This window comes from Octopus bimaculoides, chromosome 2 (assembly GCF_046866305.1).
Source record: "Octopus bimaculoides isolate indiv1 chromosome 2, ASM4686630v1, whole genome shotgun sequence".
NCBI lineage: Eukaryota > Metazoa > Mollusca > Cephalopoda > Octopoda > Octopodidae > Octopus > Octopus bimaculoides.
This window is the reverse complement of record NC_142929.1, coordinates 77,574,657-77,598,667: the sequence shown is the minus strand read 5'-3', so window position 1 is coordinate 77,598,667 and position 24,011 is coordinate 77,574,657. Positions and strand designations below refer to the sequence as shown.

Here is a 24,011-nt window from a genome sequence, read left to right as displayed (position 1 = left end):
AGCAAGGCCGGGTATCTCTGCTAGTACTTTTTAAATCAGTGATTCTCAACCGGGGTCCATTTGACCACTGAGGGTCCATATAAGATTTTTGTGGCTCCATGCAAGCAAAATAGTAAACTGAACATCAAAGGTAATATTTTAAGGGTCCATGAAAAACAAGTTTCTTTAGACATATTTATTGCAAGAAACAGCCCAGTTTCTTTCTCTAACATTTTACATAGTTCAAACTACGCAAGTGAATGTTTGAAAAACAAAATAGGAATCTTGAGAGAAGTATCTATAAAATCAGCTTTTAAACATCGAATGACTATGGGGGTCCACCAGAATAAAAATAATAATCAAAGGGGTCCGTAGATAAAAAGTGGTTGAAAACTACTGCTTTAAATCAACTAACTCTAAGCAGTATAAAGTTGGACACTGTATAACACGATTTTTGTCTTTGGGTAGTAACTGTTATTTCCCATTTGCTTACCCCTAGAAAGTATGAAAATTTACTAATATTTCCATCAAACTTTGCTTTTGTTAAATTTATTCAAACCCCAAAGTATCTCTCTCAACACATGGCTATGATACTCTCCCAATACTCCTGCTCATCGTTAGGGATGTACATATTGTCAGTCACTAAGAGACATGGTCAAGTGGTTAAGGTCGAGCAATTGACAAGCAAATCTGTGGCATTGAGCAAAATATTTGCTATAACAATATTATTCTTCAGCAAATCAGCACTGAATCTGTCTGAAATGTAATGGAAAATAGGTCAGTTTCAAAGCATTGATGTCCAGGTCACAAAAGCAAAGTCACTTCCTTTGATTTCTAGATAGAAGCAAATCGGAAATAACACTTACTAAATAATAAACACTGTAAACATCGGTTTTAGATTAAAGTGATATTCTTTTCCAAGTCTCAATTTATAAATTATTAAAGTAATGGATGGAGGTTTCTTTTCAGGTTCTGACTGACTCCTCTCTTTTGACAAGGGGATAACAGCACATCTCTAGATTCCTGCTTCATGCTTTAAAAATACTGTAGTGCTTCTTGCTTTTATTTTTATACCTACTTTATTTGTTTAGATTTTATTTACAATAAACAGACGCTAAAAATCAGCATTTATTGATGTTACATTAGTGGGAGAGAAAAGAATAAGATCAGACAAGGATGTCACTTGGCCAGTAGCGGGGAAAAGCAGTTCTTAAACACACACACACACACACACACACACACACAAACATTCGTACAGACATTCACTTACACAAACACAGAAGCAAACATACATTCGCACATTCAGGCAAATACAAGTGCACACATGCACAAAAGCAAACACACATGCCCACACACAAGCAAACATACACAGATATATAGGTATATACACACACATGCATATACATGTATATACGTGTTTGTGTGCATATGACTGTGTCTGTGTGCTTGTGAGTTTGTGTGTACGTACAACTATATGTAAACACATGCAAACAGAGAGGCAAACACATATCCACACACACACATGAACACAGACGCACACACACACGGATGTACACAGACACAGACACACATACACACGCACATACACACACACACACACACACAAACACACACACACAGAGGCAAACATACAGACAAACACAGGCAAATACGCATATGCATACACAGGCAAAACACACATGCACACACAGATTGACAAACATAAGCTTACATACATAGACAAGCACAGAGAGGTTCAATCAGACTTCTAGCATACTTAAAAGGCGCCATGCTTACATTGGAGTGAATGATGTGTGGAATGGACAAATACAGCCATCTTAGTAAGTGAACAACATCGGTAAATAACAGTGAGTGTATATAATTAGATTGTAGGTATATGGCTAGGAATGAATTTATAGTGGTAAGGCAACATTACACACACACACACACACACGCACACACACACACACACACACACACACACACACACATACGCATATAAACAATATATATACGTACTTTGATACAGTTATACATCTACGCGCGTATGTGTATATGCATATGTAGATGTATCTCTCTCTCTCTCATTTTATCTATCTATCTATCTATCTATCTATCTATCTATCTATCTATCCATCTCTCTCTCTCTCTCTCTCTCTCTCTCTCTATATATATATATATATATATATATATATATATATATACATATGCATACATACATATACATATGCATACATACATATACATATGCATGTGTGTCGATATGCACCTCTCTTACCTTATATATATATATATATATATATATATATATATATATAAACACACACATAAATATATATATATAGGTATAAACACACATGCATATACATGTATATACATGTGTGTGTTTGTGAGTTTGTGTGTACGTATGTACAACTATATGTAAACACATGCATATGTAAATATGAGTGGGTGTACCTATGTATGTACGTTTCGATGCGTGTGTGCTAGTGTGTGTCGGTGTGTGTAGGCATATATACACTGAATGTTTGCGTGTATATAGATAGATAAATAAAGGTTATAAGATAAATAAATAGATAAAAATACATGCATCTGACTTTGAATATATAAATTATTCAGTTTCGAGAAAAAAAAATATTGAGGGATTTGATAACAAAATTTGCAAAGAAAATGCTTTTAAAGGTACACACGCGTACATAATAATAATAATAATAATAATAATAATAATAATCCCACCAAGGGTAGAGAATAACAAAAGTAACAGTAGAAATGGCAACAGTCTCTCTTCCACCGTCACGTACTCTCTCTCAATCATCTTCATCATCATCAACCACCACTACAATCACCACCACCACCACCACTATCACATAGCACTGCAATTAACATCATCATCATCATCGTCATCGTCGTCATCATCATTATCATCATCAGCAGCACCAACACCACGATGAAAGCCATTATCATCATGATTATCCTAAAAAACATTTACAGCGTTAATTATTTCGAATTTTTGCCACAAGGCAGCTAAAGGGGGAAGTGGGGATGAGTTGATTACATCGACCTCAGTGTTCAACCGGTACTTATTTTATCGATCCCGAAAGGATGAAAGGCAAAGTCGATCAAGGCGGAATTTGAACACAGTACGTAGCGACGGGCGAAATACCGCTAAGCAAGTCACCGGTGTGCTAACGATTCTGCCAGTTCGCCACTTTAACATCCACAACAATAATACACGGTAAAAATTAGGAAACGCAAATTTTGCAAAGAAAATGCTTTTAAAGGTACACACGCGTACATAATAATAATAATAATAATAATAATAATAATAATAATAATAATAATAATAATAATAATAACAATAACAATAATAATGATAATATTACCACCACCACCACCACCAACAACAACAACAACGATGATTTCAAATTTTTGCCAAAAGGCAGCTTGGGGAAGGGGATTAAGTCGATTACATCGACCCCAGTGATGATGGGTATACTGGGCTTCGTATATTTGTGCCCCAGTGTCACTTTGATGGCATGACCTGCTCTCTCACTCAATCATCATCATAATAATAATAATAAGAAGAAGAAGAATAAGAATAAGAATGATAATAATAATAATAATAATAGCAGTACCAGGTAGTGGCTCTCATGGATTCTGATCTGAATTGATTGAAAGTGTTATCATGTACATTGTTTTGTCTTGGTATAAACGATTGACTACAGCGTATATGTGTGTATCGTCCTCGAATTTTTGCCTGATAAAACGTATTTACTTTTAAAGGAACCAGTCGGCATTGTAAAGCGATGTCGTCTATAATGCAACTTCACAAAGAAACAATTTTCTATCCGGGGGGTGGGGGTGGGGGTGGAAATTTATTGCTGTGTCACGGTGACTTTCCTCCGATGTAAATAAAAGTCCTCATCAAGAATATAACAACATGGAAAGATCTATTTACTTGCGTGTAAACTCGTCATTATATAATTATGTTGCAGCATCCTTCAACTGTAAGTGATACCAGTCATTAAGAAAATAGCTTTAGGTATCGTTAAGTTTAATCTCTTAAACCATGGTGGTTAATATTTATTCCATCGGCACTCTTGAAAGGTTATATGTGATTCTCTAATATAAAGTTATGTAGAATTTATTATACTCATAGTTTACACCAAAAGATTAAATATCGGAATGTATTTAACGTTTGCGTTTTAGAAATTATTCTTTGAGCTAGTTAAGGCGGCGAGCTGGTAGAATCATTAACATGCCGGACAAAATGCATAGCGGCATTTCGTCCGTCCTCTCATTCTAAATTCAAATTCTTACCTTTCATCCTTCCGGAGTCGATAAATTAAGTACCAGTTGAGTACTGGTGTCGATGTCATCGACATACCCCCTTCCCCAAAATTTCAGGTCTTGTGCCTTTAGTAGGAAGGATTATTGTTATTAGATATAGTGCCTATAGTAGAAATGATTATTATTATTATTATTATTATTATTATTATTATTATTATTATTATTATTATTATTATTATTATTATTATTTAGTAGTCTTATTTTTATCACGTGCTTTATCACTACTGAGCGCAGCTCTGTGTGCCTTGGGTATATGCTGTGTTTGTTGTGGTGCTCTTATTTTCACTGTATTGAAAGTGTTTTACGTAGGATGTGTGCGCTGCCTACTAGTGCTATTTTCTGTATGTTATATATACCTGCAAATCCTGGTGTTTTTGTTATGTTTTCGTCTGAATGTTTCTTTATCATAACTAATGCGTGTACTATGATCTACATTTCAGTTACCTCTATTTCCAGGTCTTTGTATTTTGAAAGTTTCTCCATTTCTTTTAGGGAAACGTTGTCATCTGCTGGTATTGGTACATCAATTAGAAAGCATTTTTTTCCTTCATGATCTTTGACAACAATATCTGGTCTATTGGCCTTAATTTCTCTATCCGTGTGTATTAGCATATCCCAGAGTATGGTTGCTTTCTCACTTTCAGTGACCTTTTCTAGCATGTACTATCTTTTTTCTGTTGTTATTCCATAGTGCTGTCATAGCTTCCAGTGCATATAGGTCCCAATTCTGTCCTGCCTGTGAACATATTCCTTCTTAGCCAGGACTGGGCAGCCAGAGACAATATGATTTATTGTTCCTTCTCCGTCGCCACATATTCTGCAGTTACTTGTATTTCTTTACATTATGTGTTTTTGGTGATTTCTGGTGGGAAGGCTTTGATTTTGTGCTGCAGTTAAAAATCCTTCAGTCTCTGCTTTGAGCCCTGAGCTTTTCCGTCATTGTTAGGGTTTTGCTTTTTCTATTACTTTTCTGTTTAGCTTCACCCAATATTTGCCATGAAGGGGCTTTTCTTGCCATCGTTTTATCATGATTCGTTGTTGTTCTAGTCTTAGTTTGGATTTCAGTTGTTTTACAGCTTTTGATGTTTCTTCTTTTTCTTCATAGTTGTTAGGTACTATGACTTCTTTTTTTGTATTTGTCAGCTTCCTTAAAGACTGAAACTGTCTTTTGTTTTGTTCGTGTTTTGTGGCTATTTATTATTATTATTATTATTATTATTATTATTATTATTATTATTATTATTATTATTATTATTATTATTATTATTATTATTATTATTATTATTATCATTATTATTATTATTATAGACGTCGCACAGTATACAATATCGTGAGGTTGTTGATTGAAGATATTGTGTCTACCGGGGGTTTGTATTGTTTGTCAAGTCACAACAAGGACCTCAGACAGAGAGTACTTTACGCAATATGCGTGCAGTTTCAAGCAATGCCAACATTTGCAATACATCTAGATTGTAAGGTGTCTCTAAGGTTTTCAGATGTTTTTTCAGATTGGGTGATATTGAACCCAATGCTCCGATTACAATAGGGATAACCTTTATATTCGACTCTTAGCTGCCACATTTTAGCGATCTCAATTCTCAGGTCTCCATATTTATCAACATTTTCTATTTCTTTCATGATGATATGTTTATCTCCTGGCGCTGCTACGTCGATTATTAGGCACTCTTATTTGTCCTTCGGTGCTCTAACACTTTGTTTGTATGGAAATCAAAGTCCCAGAGGATTTTTGCCTTCTTCTTTTCGTCCATTACCTTTTCCAGTGTATGTTGGTACCAAGGACCTGTAACATATCCACATTTACGGCATAGTAGCCCGTGGAGGTTTTGGGTTACTCTGTCGTGTTTATGCTTGTACTTTTTCTGCACAAGCACTAACAATGTAAGTCACACTTTCGAGATTATTATTATTATTATTATTATTATTATTATTATTATTATTATTATTATTATTATTATTATTATTATTATTGTTATTATTATTGTTATTATTATATGTTTGGCTTTTTCTTTGTATTTGTACAAATTGACTCCAAGTCTCACCCAGAGACCTCGAGAGACAGCAGTTAGAAGTTCAAATTGGTGCTATGACTATGGTGCCACACTTTTGGTTTTGCACAGAATATTGTTCTAGAGAATGCCTGTCAAAACATAAGAAGATTAGAAGTTTGTTTTAAAAGTAATTTGATGGTAAGATGATAGTGTGATGATATGATGACAGTAAAAGGTGTTTGCTATTATGTACATTTAAGTGTTTTGATACTGTTTACTGATTAAAATGTTTTGGGGATTATATAGACAATATTTTTCTTAGGATATGAGCAGTTCCTATGAGCACTATTTTTTGAATTTCTTCCATTTTGGGTTTCCCGGTGTCTGAGATAGGTAACAATCAGCTCCTTTTGCTATCATTCCTAGAGCTCCTATGACAACAGGTATTGTTTTATTCTGAAGGTTCCACATTTTGCCAATTTCTATTTCAAGATCTTTATACTTGCTCGGTTTTAGGTAAGTCTTGACAGATGTATTTATGTCGATTGAGTTAGTCATATCGATGAGAAGGCATGTTTTTGCCTGAGATCTTTCAACATAATGTCTGGTATATTTGCATCTATCTTTCTGTTAGTTTGAACAGTAGAGTTCCAAAGGAGTGAGGTGTGATCATTTTCAAGCACTGGAGTTGGTTTGTGTTCCCACCAGTTTCTATCACGGGGCAGGTCCATGTGTTTGCAAATTACCAAGTGAATATACTTTGCCGCTCTATCATGCCTGCTGAGATACTCTGTAGACACAAGAAAACTGCACCTGGAGACAACATATTCGATGATTTCATTTTGTTGTTTACACACCCGACATATTGAGCTGTTGCTGTTCTTTAAGATGTTGGCCTGGTAGCTTCTTGTAGGTAGGCATTGATCTTAGGTTGCTATGATAAACCTATCTGTCTCTGATTTTAAGCCAGAAGACACTAACAATTGATGGGTAAGGGCCTTGTGAACATCAGCATTATTAGCTCTCTTTGGGTATTTGCCATTGAGAGGTTTTACTTGCCATTTATTAGTAAGAATATCTAAAGCAACAGTTTTAGCAAGGGTTTTCATACCTTTAGCTTTTTCTGTGCTTGTTTCCAGTACGTCTAATTCTGGGATTTGTTGTATTTGGAATTCACTTAGATATTTCTATGCCTGTTTTGTTACTGAGTATGATGCTTTCTTGTTTTCATGCATTAAGAGAAGTTTTAACATTCAGTCATCAGAGTTTTTCAGATCAGTGTTTAGGCCAACCGTGGCAATCTTCCGTGTCAATTCCAGTTGCAAAAGTCCACGGCCAGCCTATTTTGATTGAGAGAGCAATGCATGCCATCAAAGAGACACTGGGGTAAAATATACGAAGCAGCGAACTGGCAGAATCGTTAGCATGCTGGACGTAATGCTTAGCGGTATTTCGCCCGTCGCTACGTTATGAGTTCAAATTCCACTGAAGTCGACTTTGCCCTTCATCCTTTCGGGGTCGATAAAATAAATACCTGTTGAACACTGAGGTCGATGTAATTGACTCATCCCCTTCCTTCAAACAATTGCTACTCTCGTAGCAAAATTTGAAACAACAATAATAATAATAATAATAATAATGATATTATTATTATTATTATTATTATTATTATTATTATTATTATTATTATTATTATTATTATTATCTGAATTCTATCAATATAGAACCTGAGAAATAAGCATGGTTTTCTTTGACTGGTGGCTTTCACTTAATTGTGACTAAAGCTGCCTCTCATCAGGTGGAAACGATGCATATATTTATATTGAATATATTAAAGATTTTAGAGTTGGCATTTACAAGATATATTTCATCAGAACTGCCTATGGATATTAATTCATTATGGTGTCTACAAGAGTTGGAAATCTCCTCTGATGAAGTCCCGTTATTCATAGTCAGTCAAACACGGACTTAGTATCAAAACTCAGAGAGATTGCTCTCAATTAAAATTCACCAACCCTGTTATTCAAATCACTCTCTTATCTTGGCGATTCTGGTCTATGTATATCATTTGATTTACATGTTTATTTTTCTGTACAAACATTAGTATGACGTCTGTTTTTTCGTCAATATCGTTTGCGTTTAAAAATCACTAGAATACTTTGTGTCATCTTCTTACATCATCTAAAACATGATGTTGTAGAAGATACTCCCGAAAAGTGTATGCAAGCGTTATGACATCTAAATTTTACACTGGGTTTGTCTTATTATTGGCGATGAATGAAGCATAACGGCAGTTGTAGTAGTAACAACAACAATAACAACGAAAATAGCCGAAGTCTTTAGGCAATAAGATTTAATATTTCAATAATTCCTATTAAATAAGCCCATTCTCCCTCTATTTATTAAATATTGACGAGAAAAACAAAAACAAAAAACAAAAGCAAAAGCGAAAAACGCCTTCCAAAAAAGGAAAACAAAAGCAAAAAAAAGGAAAAAAAAACTTTGAGGGGATTTCAGCAAGAAATAAAATTACAAAGATGACTTGGATTACATAAAAATGTAAATGCAAATATTTAGTGAAAATTTTTGTTGAAAGTTATTTAATATTAGTTCGGATTGTTAATTCATTATGAAATAAGTTACGGAAGAATAACTTTCGAAAAATAATTTTTTAAAATTGATAAATAAATAGATGAGGTGAGATGTAGTTATGAAAGTACACACACACACACTCACACACGTAAGAACACATAAAAACACATCCATACCCACAGAAAGAGGAAATGAAAGTGGAAGGAAATTAGGAAGAAAAGAACGAAAGAAAAGGAGACAATAAAACGATTCACCCATTCTCGCACAAGTGTTGATATTGAAATGTTATTAAGGAAGAAAAGTTGGAAGATTATAACAACCCAAATCATCATCCAGTGACGAAACAAGTAAAGATTGACCTCCACTTATGGTTTATCGCTCGCCGTATCGTGAAGTAGTACAAGGTGAGTGGTAGATTCTTTATTTATCTTTATTTATTAAAAAAAGCATTTTTTTTTTACTTGTTTCGGTCATTGGACTACGGCCTTGTTGGGGTACTGCCTTGTTGGGGTACTGCCTTGAAGAGTTTTAGTCGAACAAATCGAGCCCAGTATTCATTTTTTTAGTACTTATTCTATCGGATCTCTTTTACCGCACAGTTAAGTTACAGGCACGTAAACAGACCAACACCAGTGGGAACAAACACAGACACAAATGTGCTTGTTTCCAGTCAAACACACACACACACACACACACACACACACACACACACACACACACACACACACACACACACACACACACATTGATATACGACGGGCGTCTTTCAGTTTTCGTCTGCCAAATCTACCCACAGAGCTTTAGTCGGCCTAGGAATATAGTAGAAGACATTTACCCAAGGTGCTGTGCAGTGGGACACTGAATTCGAGACTATGTACTTGGGAACCAAACTTCTAACCACATACACACGTCTACGCCTAACTTAACATGTCATTATTTATTGAAAGGTTTGTCTTTCTGTATGAATTACATATCTCCCCTTATTTTATAGTTTAACTAAAACAAATACAACTCGCGATATTTTTTGTTCAATATTCTTCGATATTAAGGCGGTGAGCTGGCAAAAATGTTGGGACGCCGGGCGAAATGCTTAGCGGTATTTCGTCTGCCTTTACTCTCTGAGTTCAAATTCCGCCGAAGTCGACTTTATCTTTCATCCTTTCCGAGTCGATAAATTAAGTACCAGTTGCGTACTGGTGTCGATCTAATCGACTGGACCCCTCCCACCAAATTTCGGGCCTTGTGTCTAGAGGAGAAAAGAATATTCTTCAGCGAGTTGGCAGGAACGTTAGGACGCCGGGCAAAATGCTTAATGGTATTTCGTCTGTCTTTACATTCTGAGTTTGAATACTGCCGATGTCGACTTTGCCTTTCATCCTTTCGGAGTCGATAAATTAAGTACCAATTGCATACTGGGGTCGACGATCTAATCGACTGGTCCATCCCCTAAAATTTTGGGTCTTGTGCCTAGAGTAGAAAAGAATATTCTTTGATATTTAAGGTGGCGAACTGGCAGAATTGTTAGCTCACTGGGCAAAATGCTAAGCTGTATTTCGTCCGTGCTTATGTCCTGAGTTCAAATCCTGCTGAGGTCGATTTTGTCTTTCATCATTTCAGGGACGATAAAATAAGTATCAGTTGAACGCTGGGGTCGATGTAATCGATTTATCACCTCAACCCGAACTTGGTGGCATTATGCCAAAATTAGAAACTAACATTTTCGATATTTCCGCCATTTCGCCCCATTTCCTTCGGAAACAAACAATATTTTTTTTCTACTGGAAAAGGAGAATTCTATAAGCAGATTTCACGGATTAAACCGATTATATTCAACAATTGTATCAAAATTCTGAAGTGTACGAAGGAAAATATTGGAAGTAAATGGAATTGTTCAGTTTGTCCCTTTCCTACATCATGGAGAACAAAAGGACGCCTGCAACAAGAGTCTGGTTTTCGGTTAAGCTTTAGAAAAAATTCTGTCTTCATGATTATAAGATAACTGAATAGCACTTACAGTAAATTTGGTGTTAGCATATATACACTACATACTGATATCTCTCTCTCTATCTCTCTATCTATGTGTGTGCGTGTGTGTGTGTGTGTGTGTATGTTTCTGTGTGTGAGATGGTAGTCTCTCGTAGTCCGGGATTTGAATATAACAATGAAATGTATGTGCTGTACAATAACTCACTTCCTCCATCAAATCTACGTTGCTTGAACAGATGAACAGTGTCAGGTGTCGAAGTGATCACAAAGTAGATTTAGATGAAAATTCTCGCTCAAGAGTACAACACACTACTCGGTTCAGGTATTGAAACTAAAATATTGCGATCATGAGTGCAACACGCTAACCATTTGGCCATGCACGCCCAACAGCCTACTTGTTTATATATATGTATGTATATATATATATATATATATATATATATATATATATATATATATATATATATATATATATATATATATATATATATATATATATATATATATATGTATACGTATCTATCTATCTATTTATCTATATGTATGTATGTATGTATGTTTGTATGTATGTATGTATGTATGTATATATATGTATATATATATATATGTATATATATATATATATATATATATATATATATATATATATATATATATATATATATATATATATATATATATATATATATATATATATGGTGGTTGTCTACTCCTTAAACAGAGTTTGACCACCTCCTGCACCTACACCTTAGCCCTTTCATAGCGTCTGATGTGGCTTTTTAAACCAGACAGTGTTTTGAAAAAACACCCACACAGATTGTACCTCTGATTTGCACTACCAATACCTGCAAGTAAGTTCTGCTCATTGTGGATCCTAACATGTCTTTTAAGACCCCCATTGGATTTGCAAACCCTCTGGCACACACCACATTCAAACGTGTGCACAGACATATAATCAGAATAGCTGGATGAGGTTTGTTTTCCATGGGTTCGCAGGTGAGATTTGAGGCCAGCCATGGACAGACATGGTCTGTCACAGACTGTGCACACAAAAAGGTCCTTGTCATTCACCTTCTCAGTCTTTACATTTTTCCTTAAATGTCTCTTGAGTCCTGCTTGCATCATCCTGGCCTCTTCAAATGCTTTCACTCCACTCCACACCCTTGTTCGCCATCCAACTCGATCTGAAGCGAGGACTTCTATATCTTTTGGAGCCATTCCAATTGACTTCATAGCAGTCCTTATGCCATCCTTAAACCTTTTTTTAGGTTTATGCCGATAACGTTTCCCCTCTGCAAGCTCACCATAAAACAGTAACAATCAACTGTCACGTTATATTGGCAAATAATCTTTACTCTAGAGTAAAGATTTTCAAATAGAAATTTTCTATTTTATTAGATTAGTAACACACACACACACACACACACACACACACACACACACACACACACACACACACACACACACACACACACACACACACACACATATATATATATTATAATTAAGGGTATCTAAGAGATACTACCATGCTAGAGATAGCAGTCAAAACTTGACTCTAAAACCAGTCACGATCTCTAGATCGTGAGTGCAATGCCTTGACCACTAGGCCATGCGCCCTTATCTCTTTCTCTCTTTCTCTCTCTCTTTTCCTCCCTCCCTCTCTCCCTCCCCCCTCTCCCTCTATATATATACGTACACACACATACATGTACAATGTGGTACCACATGGACGTAATACGTTAAAAGAGACCAAGCTACTGCCCGATATATTCTACCTCCGCTCTAAACTGCAATCCTCTTTACTATCCTTTATTAATGCGCACGGTTTTTTAACGATATAAATCTCTCATCCTTCAAAATTGCATGGTATATACACCCTCTACTGCCACTTAGTTATAAAACTCTAGATTCTGTGAAACGATTCCCATGTCTATCATTAGGATATCAGTAAAACCTTCTTCCAAATATTCTTGGGGTGCTTTCATTTTATATCTCATCCAATTCCTATTAATTAGCTGTTTTGATATTTCTGATGTTGCAACGAAGATATCCACATCAACCTGTTTCCTTCCTGAAAGCATCCGTTTCCTCTAACATTTTAAAATTCCTCCAAGCTATCTTTTGGCATAAAAAAACCAGTGACCTTTGATATTTTGGGCCGAGTGCATCATCTAATCAAAGGCAATGTAAAATGATGATAAATGATGATGCCTTTTATCACCCTGGATCTCTTTTATCTTTTCACCTCAATGCCTTCCAATATGACTTTAAAGATCTTATCTTTTACGCGTTCTTAAAAGCAATGGAGAAATCAGAGCAGTTCAACTTGACATCAACAAGACCTCAATCTACAGAGGTCTTTCAAACACTATACGATGGTCAATGGTTAACTGCGAACCTGGTTTCACAGAACAACACCGTAAACACACACATACTTTACATATCCCCAAAAAATAACACTCAACGCTATATTTTAATTATTCACCATATATCTATAAACAATATTGCCTATCCATTCATCTTCTAATATTCCTGAGACGGTCTTGAGGGTAAAGTCCTCAGTCATCTCTTCCATAGGGTCCTATTAAAAGCAGTCGTAATTACACTTTCTTGTTGGATTCCCAAGTGTAACCAACTGAGACTATGGATATTATCCAACCACCTCGTTTTTGGTTTACCTCTAGGTCTCTTGCTGGTTGGCTTGGTTTCAAGAAACCGTCTTGCGAGCCTTTTAAAAGGTTTAGCGACGTTAATGGGACGATTTCAACCGAAACTGGAGACCTTGTAAATACGACTGTTGGAATCTTTATAACTCGTGTATGGTGTTCTTCACACAAATTAACGAAATGTTAACTTCCTTTAATGAGACATAAAATCATATATTTGTTAAGCGATGATGTATAAAGCTGTGATAGTCATACATATTTTAAAGGGCTTTAACTGCGTATGTAAAAGGAATTTGGTTTCACCATATGAAAAGCTCTACAGACGAAGGTTCATCATTGTTAGTTATTCATTGTTATATGTTTACCATAGGAAGTGGATACTTTCTGAAATAATAACTAGACGTGCTATTAGATATATGATATGTAAAAGATCAAGGCCGTGAGCTGGCAGAATCGTTGGAACGTCGAACAAAATACTAAGCGGTATTTCTTTCGGCTCTTTACATTCTGAATTCAAAGTCTGCTGAGCTCATCTTTGCCTTTCATTTCTTCAGGGCATGATAAAACAAAGTACCAGTTAAAATAAAGTATAAAATAAAGTACCAGTTAAGTACTGGGGTCGACGAAATCGATTTGTCCTTTCTTTTAAAATTGCTGACATTGAACTCTGCAACAGACCATTCAGGGGTGAATATTATGATTTCAGTCACTTATACGCCATGGAAACCGATTAATCGGCCACATGAGTCCTAGGCCCAGAGAAAAATAATTTAAAAGATCAATGAAATTTCCAACTTCCGTTTCTAAATTTAAAATGATTTAATTTATTCAGTTACAAAATACTGAAATCATGATCTGTGTTTGATTTATAATTTCAGATTTTAATTGGAGAACAGAAGATATGGCCCTGTCTCAAACGCTTAAATTTTGGAGAACGATAACTTATGTCTTGATCGCAGTTAGTTTGTCGTTATTAATTGCAGTGATTGTAATCAGCAGTGAAAGAAACTGTTACATGGGTGAAGAGAAACCAGCTGAGCCCGTGATAGAGACAGCTGAGTGGTACAATGAACTGCTGCCAAATGAAATAGAGTTGGTCGTGAAGTTCTTGGAGGAGAGAAGTAATCTCTCGATTGTCACTGCAAAGAAAGCTCTTCTCAGTGATTCGTTTATTCATTTTATCGAGCTGAAAATGCCAGAGAAAAAAAATATTTTACGCTATCTTAATGAAAAAACATATTTACCAAACCGTGAAGCTAAGGCCGTAATATTTCGAGGAAATAAACCTATTCCTTGTGTTGAGGAATATGTTATAGGACCTCTTTCGAATATTACTTACATGCATAAAATTCGGACCATCCCATTTTATCAACGGCCAATAACTGTCATGGAGATGAAGAACCTGAAGTTTTATATTATAAAAAAGGTTGAAGATAAAACCAGGGATTTCTTATTGAAAGAGTATGATGCCCTTCCAATAAGTTGCATAGCACATTGTTTGCAATTTTACCTGTCCCCTGTACCCGAAGCTCTCGGTAAATCTAAACGTCGTTTACTCTGGTTAGGGTTTTCTTATAAAGCTATCTACGATATTTCACCTGTAAACTTTCAGTTTGAGGCTGACATAACTAGTCCAACTCCATCTGACTGGACTGTCGGTAAAGTTTGGTTTGACAATAAAATGTATAATAGTCTTACGCATCTCATACAGGATTATGATAAAACTTCCAACGAAAACACGACTAGATTTTACCAAAGAACTGTCTTCCAAGAAAAACCTTTCAGTGATTTCCACAAATATGAGCAAAAGGAAGAATCATCGGGTGGAAGCGATTCAAAGAAGTCATACACAATATTAAAACAATCAACTATTCATTATTTAAATTGGAAATTTCATTTTCATATAACTCCGTCTGTTGGCTTACGTATTCTTAACATTCGTTATTGGAACGAACAAATTGTTTACGAAATGAGTCTCCAAGAAATTGCTGTTTTATATTCAGGATTTAGTCCAGCAGGAATAATGCTAAATTTTATTGATGGTACAGCCTTATTTGGTACAAGAAGCAAAGGTCTTATCGCTGGTGTTGATTGTCCAAATCACGCAACCTTTTTGTCTCCTTACATCTATTCCTCCAATGATGGTGGGATGAAGAAAATGGAAAACGCATTGTGTGTTTTTGACCAGTCTACAACGGTTCCTCTTAGTCGGCATAAATTTAACACAATGCATGGAACTTTTTTTGACGCTTTGCTCGACAAAATTCTTGTTCTAAGAACTGTTGTGACATTTCTTTCGTACGACTACATTATAGATTATTTATTCCATAAAAATGGTGCCATTGAAGTCCAGATACATTCTACAGGTAAGCTTTTGGTAACTTCCTACAGCCCGAATAAAAGTCCATATGGGGTACAAATAAGCAAAACCACCATTGCTAATATACATAATCATTTGTTTCACTACAAAGTTGACTTAGACGTGAAAGGAACAGAAAATCGATTTGAAACTTGGAATTTACAACAGTATCGAACACATGTTCCTTGGGATGGATTGATCAAAAATAATTATCACATTCAGAAACGTTTAACTCGTGTTTTAATTGAAACAGAGACTAAAGCAACGTTTGATTATGAATCATCGAGTCCGAAATATCTGTTGTTTTATAACAAACTGTTTAACAACGAATTTGGAAATCCACGTAGTTATCGAGTTATAATTAACGATGTATCGAATCTATTATCGCCACATGATTACGGATTTTCAAGGACCGTCAGTTGGGCCTACCACCACATGAGTGTAACATCAAGGAAGGAAACTGAAGAGAGAAGTTCTTCAATATATGCCCTGTGGGATAATGGTGACCAAGTGGTGAACTTTGCCAACTTCTCAGACGGAGAATCCATTTGTGATAAGGTTTGTGATTATTTCTACATACAACACAATTCTTAAATGCGATTAGATATATATTTTGGTTTTATTTTAAGGATACTATAAGTTTAAGTCAGAGACTGTGGCCATGCTGGGGGCGCCGCTGTTAGGACTAATACTTTTTTTTACTCTATACTCGCTTCTAAAATAAACAAGCACTGGCGTTAATGTCGGCGCTCCAGCATGGCCACAATCTCTGGCAGAAACCAATTAAAGAATAATAGAACAACAGAATATACAAAAATTAGTGAGGGTGAAACGAGGCAATTCTATGAAAGCGTTACTTTTCTTCCCTTCCATATACGATTTCAGCTGTGACTCATTTGAAATCCATACATACACCGAAATATTCCAAACATAGCATCAATGAGTTCTCTCAAAGTGAAGGTATTATTTTACATAGCCACGGGCATGTCTGCGTGGCTTGGATGTTCACTTCGCAACTTCTGGGTTCGATCCCACGGTACACCACTTTCGGCAGGTATTTTTCTATTATAGCAATGGAATTTGATGGGCGAAAAGTCTGCAAAAGTCTGTCCTGTCGTGTCAATACAACTCAATATAAATTTGACATGTACCATCTGTAATCGTTTCTGTAAAGCAGTCGCTGGTCTACAGATACACAGGTGCAATTATCAACTACATAACTATATTGTAAATAACAAACATAGAATAAATTACTTGAGTGTATTTATATGGAAATAACCAGTTCTGTATTTATATATTTTCACTAGTCTTTTGTTTGTTTCGTAGGTTTGTGATGTTTTTTCCGGTTCAGCGGCTGTGTTTGAATGTTGTCCTCCTTTTATCATTTTGAGTTGACTAGAATTGTTTTGTCTTCTTTACTGAACATTCATATATCATCATCACCGGGAGAGTTCTTCCTCCTCCTCCTCCTCCTCCTCCTCCTCCTCCTCCTCCTCCTCCTCCTCCTCCTCCTCCTCCTCCTCCTCCTCCTCCTCCTCCTCATCATCATCATCATCATCATCATCATCATCATCATCATCATCATCATCATCAACTATACCGTATATATCTGCAAACGTGTCTGCTTGTATATAGATTTATTTTCACACTAGTCTAAAGAGTTTTAGGGTTTATATTGAATTCTTTTATATTTTTATAACCAAGCAGTTCTACAAGAAACATGGCTACAGACTAAAACCAGCTGAAGAACAAAAAAGTATGTTTAAAAAAAATAAATTAAAATACCCATCTATGACTCCCTTTAGATATGTGTACACCAGATGGCTAATCCCAGATGGCTAGTCTAGACACAAATGGGTACTTTAATTTAATGACGATGCAATTGCGTACACCGAGCTTTTTCAACTAGGCAACTTTTCCACAATATCAGTGAACCCATCTTAATATAATTCTGTATTTATTTGTGCTTACACTTAAATAAAGTAGCATGGGAGACCAACATCATATCGGGTATTGGGTATCATTGAAAATTTAGTTTGCTTTTTTGTTATCTCTCACAAAATGGTAACGAAACCCTCACAAGATGCACTCATTCACTGCTAAAAGTGAAGAAACCTGCTATCCACATGGTATATATTTACTCAGTAATCACCAGGGGACTCAACAGTTCAAAGAAGATTTCCTAAGTAATAACGATTTTGTTCCTCTTGTTTTACTGTCGTTAGTTTACCACCAGGATAAAGTTATTGAACAGTTCATAACTTTCATGGCCGAGTCAAATTACTGTAGGCACGGTGCTGGCATGATTGTGGTTAATAAGCTTGATTGTAACTACGTGGATACGGGTTCAGTGTTACTGTACGGTACCTTGAGCAATTGTCTTCTACTATAACCTCAATCTGAGGTTATAGTGAATTTCGGTTGACGAAAACTGTGCGAAAACCCGTCATTTATACACACACACACACACACACACACACACACACACACACACACACACACACACACACACACACACACACACACACACACACTCACATATATATATATATATGCGTGTGTTTGTGTGTGCATGAGTGTGTATGTGTGTATGTATGTCTATGTGTGCGAGTGTGTGTATTTGTATCTCTGTTTGTCCACCCATCACTGCTTAACATCCGGTGTTGCTTTGTTTACGTCCTCGTAACTTTGGCGATATAGACCAGTAGAATACGTATCAGCCTTAAAAAATGAATATTGGAATCAATTTGTTCGTCAGTGACTGAAATAAGTAAAAGTTAAAACGTAAAGAAAACATTGTGTAATTTGTCAGCATTTCGTTGGCTTGCACTGCAGGTTTCGAATATTTCTATGGTTATAAATTGCTGTAGCATAAGCTCCAGTCTACTGACATAGCTTTAATACACTGTATGATGAACAGATGTACTGGATAATCTGCTGTTTTAGCAGTTATGAACCTTACTACTGTCACTGGGTTTATACACACAAACACACATGGAAATGCACATACATAGGCATTCATACACATACAAATATATATATGCATGAATATGTATAAATGTACATATACATGAATGTATATATCAATCTATATATGTATATATGTATATAAATGTATATATATATATATATATATATATATATATATATATATATATATATATATATATATATAGATATATATATATATATATATATGTATATATATGTATATATATATATATATATATATATATATATATATATATATATATATATATATATATATATATATATATATATATATATATATACATATATGTATTTATGGATATATATATTTACACACATACACATATATTGCAAAAGAGAGAGAAAGAGAGAAATGGAATAAGAGAGGGAGAGAGAGAAGGAAGCTGATGTCTGTATTTGATTGCGAATGTAATTTAAGTGTTTACGACATTTAGTATCTCTCTCTCTCTCTGTCTCTCTAGACACACACGTAAAAACACACGCTCACACACACACTTAAAAGTTCCATTTATGTTTGATGATATCAACCTGTCTGCTGCTATATTTATGTCTCTCGAGCAGCTGATAGAAGTCTCATTCTACTGCACACTTAAACCACACGTAGACGTTGATGGATGTTGATATATATATATATCAACATCCACGAACGTATATATATATATATATATATATATATATATCAACATCCATGAACGTATATATACACACATGCATACACACTCACACATGCACATATATACACACAATAATACATACATACAAAAATATATTCATATATATATATATATACATTATAAATATTATATATCATATATTAAAATATATATTATATATATATCATATGTATATATATATACTCTATTTTATCTATATACATGTAATATATATATTATACAATGTATATGTATATATACATTATATAATATATATATGTATATATTTGTATATATATATCCCACCACACATTCTAAAGACGTGTAGACATACACGGATCTTATTTATACATGTATATGCTTGTATATATATATATATATATATATATATATATATATATATATATATATATATATATATATATATATATATATATGTATGTATATGCTTGTATATATATATATATGTATATATATATCATATGGATATATATATGTAAACGTATTTGTGTATGCGTATGTGTGTATGTATGTTGTGTATGTATGTGTGTATGTATGTATGTATGTATGTATGTATGTATGTATGTATGTATGCATGCATGTATCTGTGTATGTATATATGCATGTACGCACGCTGACAGAGTCAAATAGGCTATAAGATAGAACAACAAATTGTATAGGAAATTAAAATGGCGTAGATTAAAAAACATGACAGGAAATGGAAGGTAGCTCATAGAGTTTATAGTTTTATGAAACAGAATATCAATAGGAAAAATGATACAGCGGAAAATTATGAGGCGAACTGTAAGAGAAAGAGAGAGGATAGGGAAAAAGAGAGAGGAAGAGGAGGAAAGAGAGTGAGAAGGAGGTGAGAGGAGGAAGAAGGACAGAGTGAGGGAGAGTGTGAGAGGAAAGGGATAATTGCTAAAATTTGTGTAAATATTAATAAACAAATAAATGAAAATACATACATATCTAGCCTTACACTCATGGATAGTAGGAATATTGTCTATCTATCTATCTATCTATCTATCTATCTATCTATCTATCTATCTATCTATCTATCTATCTATCTATCTATCTATCTATCCATCAGGTCATCCCATAAGTTCTGTCCGAATTTTGAATAAAAAAACAAGTGATCAAACGTTATATTTAATTGAAATTTAATCATCAATGTACTTTCCCTGATTATCTATGACTTACTTCCATCTATTTACAAGCTTTTTAATCCCATCAATGTAAAACTCTTTTGGTTTCAAAGAGAATAACTCTGAAATGTCAGTTTCGACCTCCTCCTGTCTTGCGAAAGTTATGTCCCCCACAAATGATTCTCCCGACCTTGCTCCTTTGGGGCAAGGTCGGGAGAATAAGGTGGATGAGGAATTTTTCCCAACCTAGCTCTTCGATCTTCTGTCTCTCAATCTCGATACCTTATGACAAAGGCAAGGAATTCTGTCTTCTCTGTAATTCTGAACTATTTTTTATTATTTTTTCTAAAATCCCCTTGTAAACACGGTTATAGAGAGTGCATACCGATGTAAAGATTGGCAGAAACACACTTTTAGTTCATATAAGTGATATCTATCATTATATATTTAAACATTAAATTTAAACATTAAATTTCACATTCACTAAATATATTTTTCCAAGTCTATATGGTTTTATTTAATATACATATAGTTATATACTTCTCATTTATTTGGTTTCTTTCTTTAACCTATCCTCTTTTTACAGGCTACCTTTAACGTTATATCATCTAACGTTTTTTCGAAACAAACTTATTTGCGTTCACTTAATCACTATACATATCCATCATTTTCTATTAAAATGTCTTATTGACGAATTTAATTTCTTCATTTCCCTGAAGAGAAATTTTATTGTTTTACACCATTTTATTCCTTTGAAATTATACCAGTGATATCTTCGAAATATGTGTCGGAATTTGAATAACACCTGCGTTTAACTCCATTTATATATATATACTTAGAAGGTTGCTTTTTATGGCTTGAATCCTTTTGTTTACAAAATTAATTAACTCTGACGTATTCCTCCCTCTAGTTGTATAAGGGTTATGTGCTTCCGGTCAATGAGTCAGACGAGTCGCTTATAGAGCTAACCGCTTTACAGATGCGAAACCAATGGCCACAACAAACAATCTTCTAAATATTACTGCTTTAACGTTTTTCACTGCTTTTTTTCGGATAAATGAACTATTAGTTGATACACACACACACACACACATACACACACACACACACATACACACACACACACACACACACACACACATACATAACATAACGAAGGTGGCTAGACACAATATAAAACCAAAAACGAAAACTTCAATTATCACTAATAATGACTGAGGGTGCAGGGTAGCAGTTACATTGCTAAAAACAAGTGTGAAAGACAATTATAACCATAAAATGCACATTACGTACTGACAGGGGAGATAATCTCTCCACAGTGTGCTAGGTCACTATACTAGCATGTTAGTTTCGCTTGGAATTAAAGCTCATCAACAGTAATTACTGTATCACTTAGGATTAAGCTAAATGCTACCTGTCTGTATATAGTATTTACCATATGAATCAATGGGTGATTCAGCAAAATGGTAATTATAAAATAACGAAGGTGGCTAGATGCAATATAAAACCTAACAGGAAAAATTTAGTTGTTACTGATTGTGACTGAGTGTGTTGGGTAGCACCTAGATTGACAAAAAAAAAAAAAAAAAGAGTCAAAGACCCTTATAACCACAAAAAGCACATTGTCTATGTACTGACAGGGGTTGATAACTTGCGAGCGAAGTCACTATACTAGCTAGCTAGTTTCGCTTGGAATTAAAGCTCATCAGCAGTGATCAATCCATTGGTTATGGATAATCTAAATCCTACTTGTCAGTGCACACACACACACACACACACACACACACACACACACACACACACACACACACACACACACACACACACACACACACACACACACACAGGTTAATCAAAAATGAAAATGAAAACAATAAAAGTCAAAAGAGTGTACACAGTACAAGCATTAAGTTGACGCTCAGTTTAAGATCGGAAAAAGAAGGAGTGTGTAATGTTTCGAGCATGGCTCTCCGTCAAAAAGCGGTGAAAGGAAACGTCCGTAGAGAAAGAAAAAAGTCTAAGGAAAAGAAGTGTGCGTGATTACATGGCTGAAATGATCGGAAGTGGAGAGAAATAGAGAAAGTGTTTATTCAAGGCAGGTGAGTGAGTGTGTGTGCGTGCGTGCGTCGTAGTACCTTCATGTGTTTCTGTGTGTGTGTGTGGTAATATCTTTGTGGGTGTGTGTGTGTGTGTGTGTGGGGGGGGGTAGTATATCCATGTGTGTGTGCGGTAGTATGTATGCATATGCCTTTGTGTTTATGTGAGTGATGCATGTTTAAGTGAGTGCTGCTACGAACAGGTTACCAGCAATCGTTAGATTTGGTGATATATATATAGGGAGAATTCACAAAAAAAGCAAAAGACGAAGACAGGTAGTGTAATATACGATGGGTTTCTTTCAGTTTCCGTCCATCAAATCCACTCACAAGGCTTTGGTCGGCCCGAGGCTATTGTAGAAGTCACTTGCCCAATGTGCCACGCAGTGGAACTGAACTGGAAACCATGTACTAAGGAAGCACGCTTCTTACCACACAGCCACGTCTAAGCCTGTGTCATACAACCATGCCTGCGTCTATATCTATCTATCTATCTATCTATCTATCTATCTATCTATCTATCTATCTATCTATCTATCTATCTATGCATTAAAATATATATAAATTTATCTATAACTCTATCCATTTCTTATTTTTACTTATGAATTTATACACCCTTATTAAATTTTTATAAACATACTTACCCCAATATTAATATGATACTTAAACACACAGTTAATTACTATATTGTTTATCTCTATATTTCTTAATGATTACCCAGAGTATCTATATATATAAAAATGAGAATGTGTGTCTGTCTCTGTGTGTGTGTGTGTGTGTGTGTGTGTGTGTGTGTGTGTGTGTGTGTGTGTGTGAATCCCTAAAACTCGAGAACTACGCAACCAATTTCATTCAAATTTTGCACATGCCTTACTTAGGGTTCCAGTTGTGTTTTAGTAAAAAAAAATGTTTAACTTCTTGCAGAGTTCGAGCCCACGGCAACATAATATCTCCTCCACTATTTAAGTATTACGTGTCAAAAGTGAAGCAAAAACACTCATGTCAAATACTTTCACTTTAAAAATGAAACTATTCCACTAACTGAAACAATCACATTTCAATACTGTAATGACAGATACTTTCAGAGAGAGAGAGAGAGAGAGATAAAGAGAGAAAGAGAGAGAGAGAGAGAGAGAGAGAGAGAGAGAGATAAAGAGAGAAAGAGAGAGAGAGAGA

At 35.0% G+C, this 24,011-nt stretch overlaps 2 protein-coding genes across 8 annotated transcripts in view; one reads left to right on the top strand and one right to left on the bottom strand.

Annotated features, from left to right (window-relative positions):
• Positions 1-24,011, bottom strand: part of LOC106869685 (putative amine oxidase [copper-containing]) — a 509,414-nt gene that overhangs the window by 77,023 nt on the left and 408,380 nt on the right. The window lies entirely within an intron of this gene.
• LOC106870602 (putative amine oxidase [copper-containing]) overlaps positions 8,219-24,011 on the top strand; it is a 148,854-nt gene continuing 133,061 nt past the window's right edge. The window contains exons 1-2 of one of the 3 annotated variants that reach the window (XM_052978372.2): positions 8,219-9,313; positions 14,443-16,481. In XM_052978372.2, coding sequence (XP_052834332.2) covers positions 9,277-9,313; positions 14,443-16,481 — 2,076 coding nt within the window. In that variant the 5' untranslated portion in view covers positions 8,219-9,276. The remainder of the gene's footprint in view (positions 9,314-14,442; positions 16,482-24,011) is intronic. The other 2 variants (XM_052978373.2, XM_014916731.3) reach the window with 2 other exon arrangements.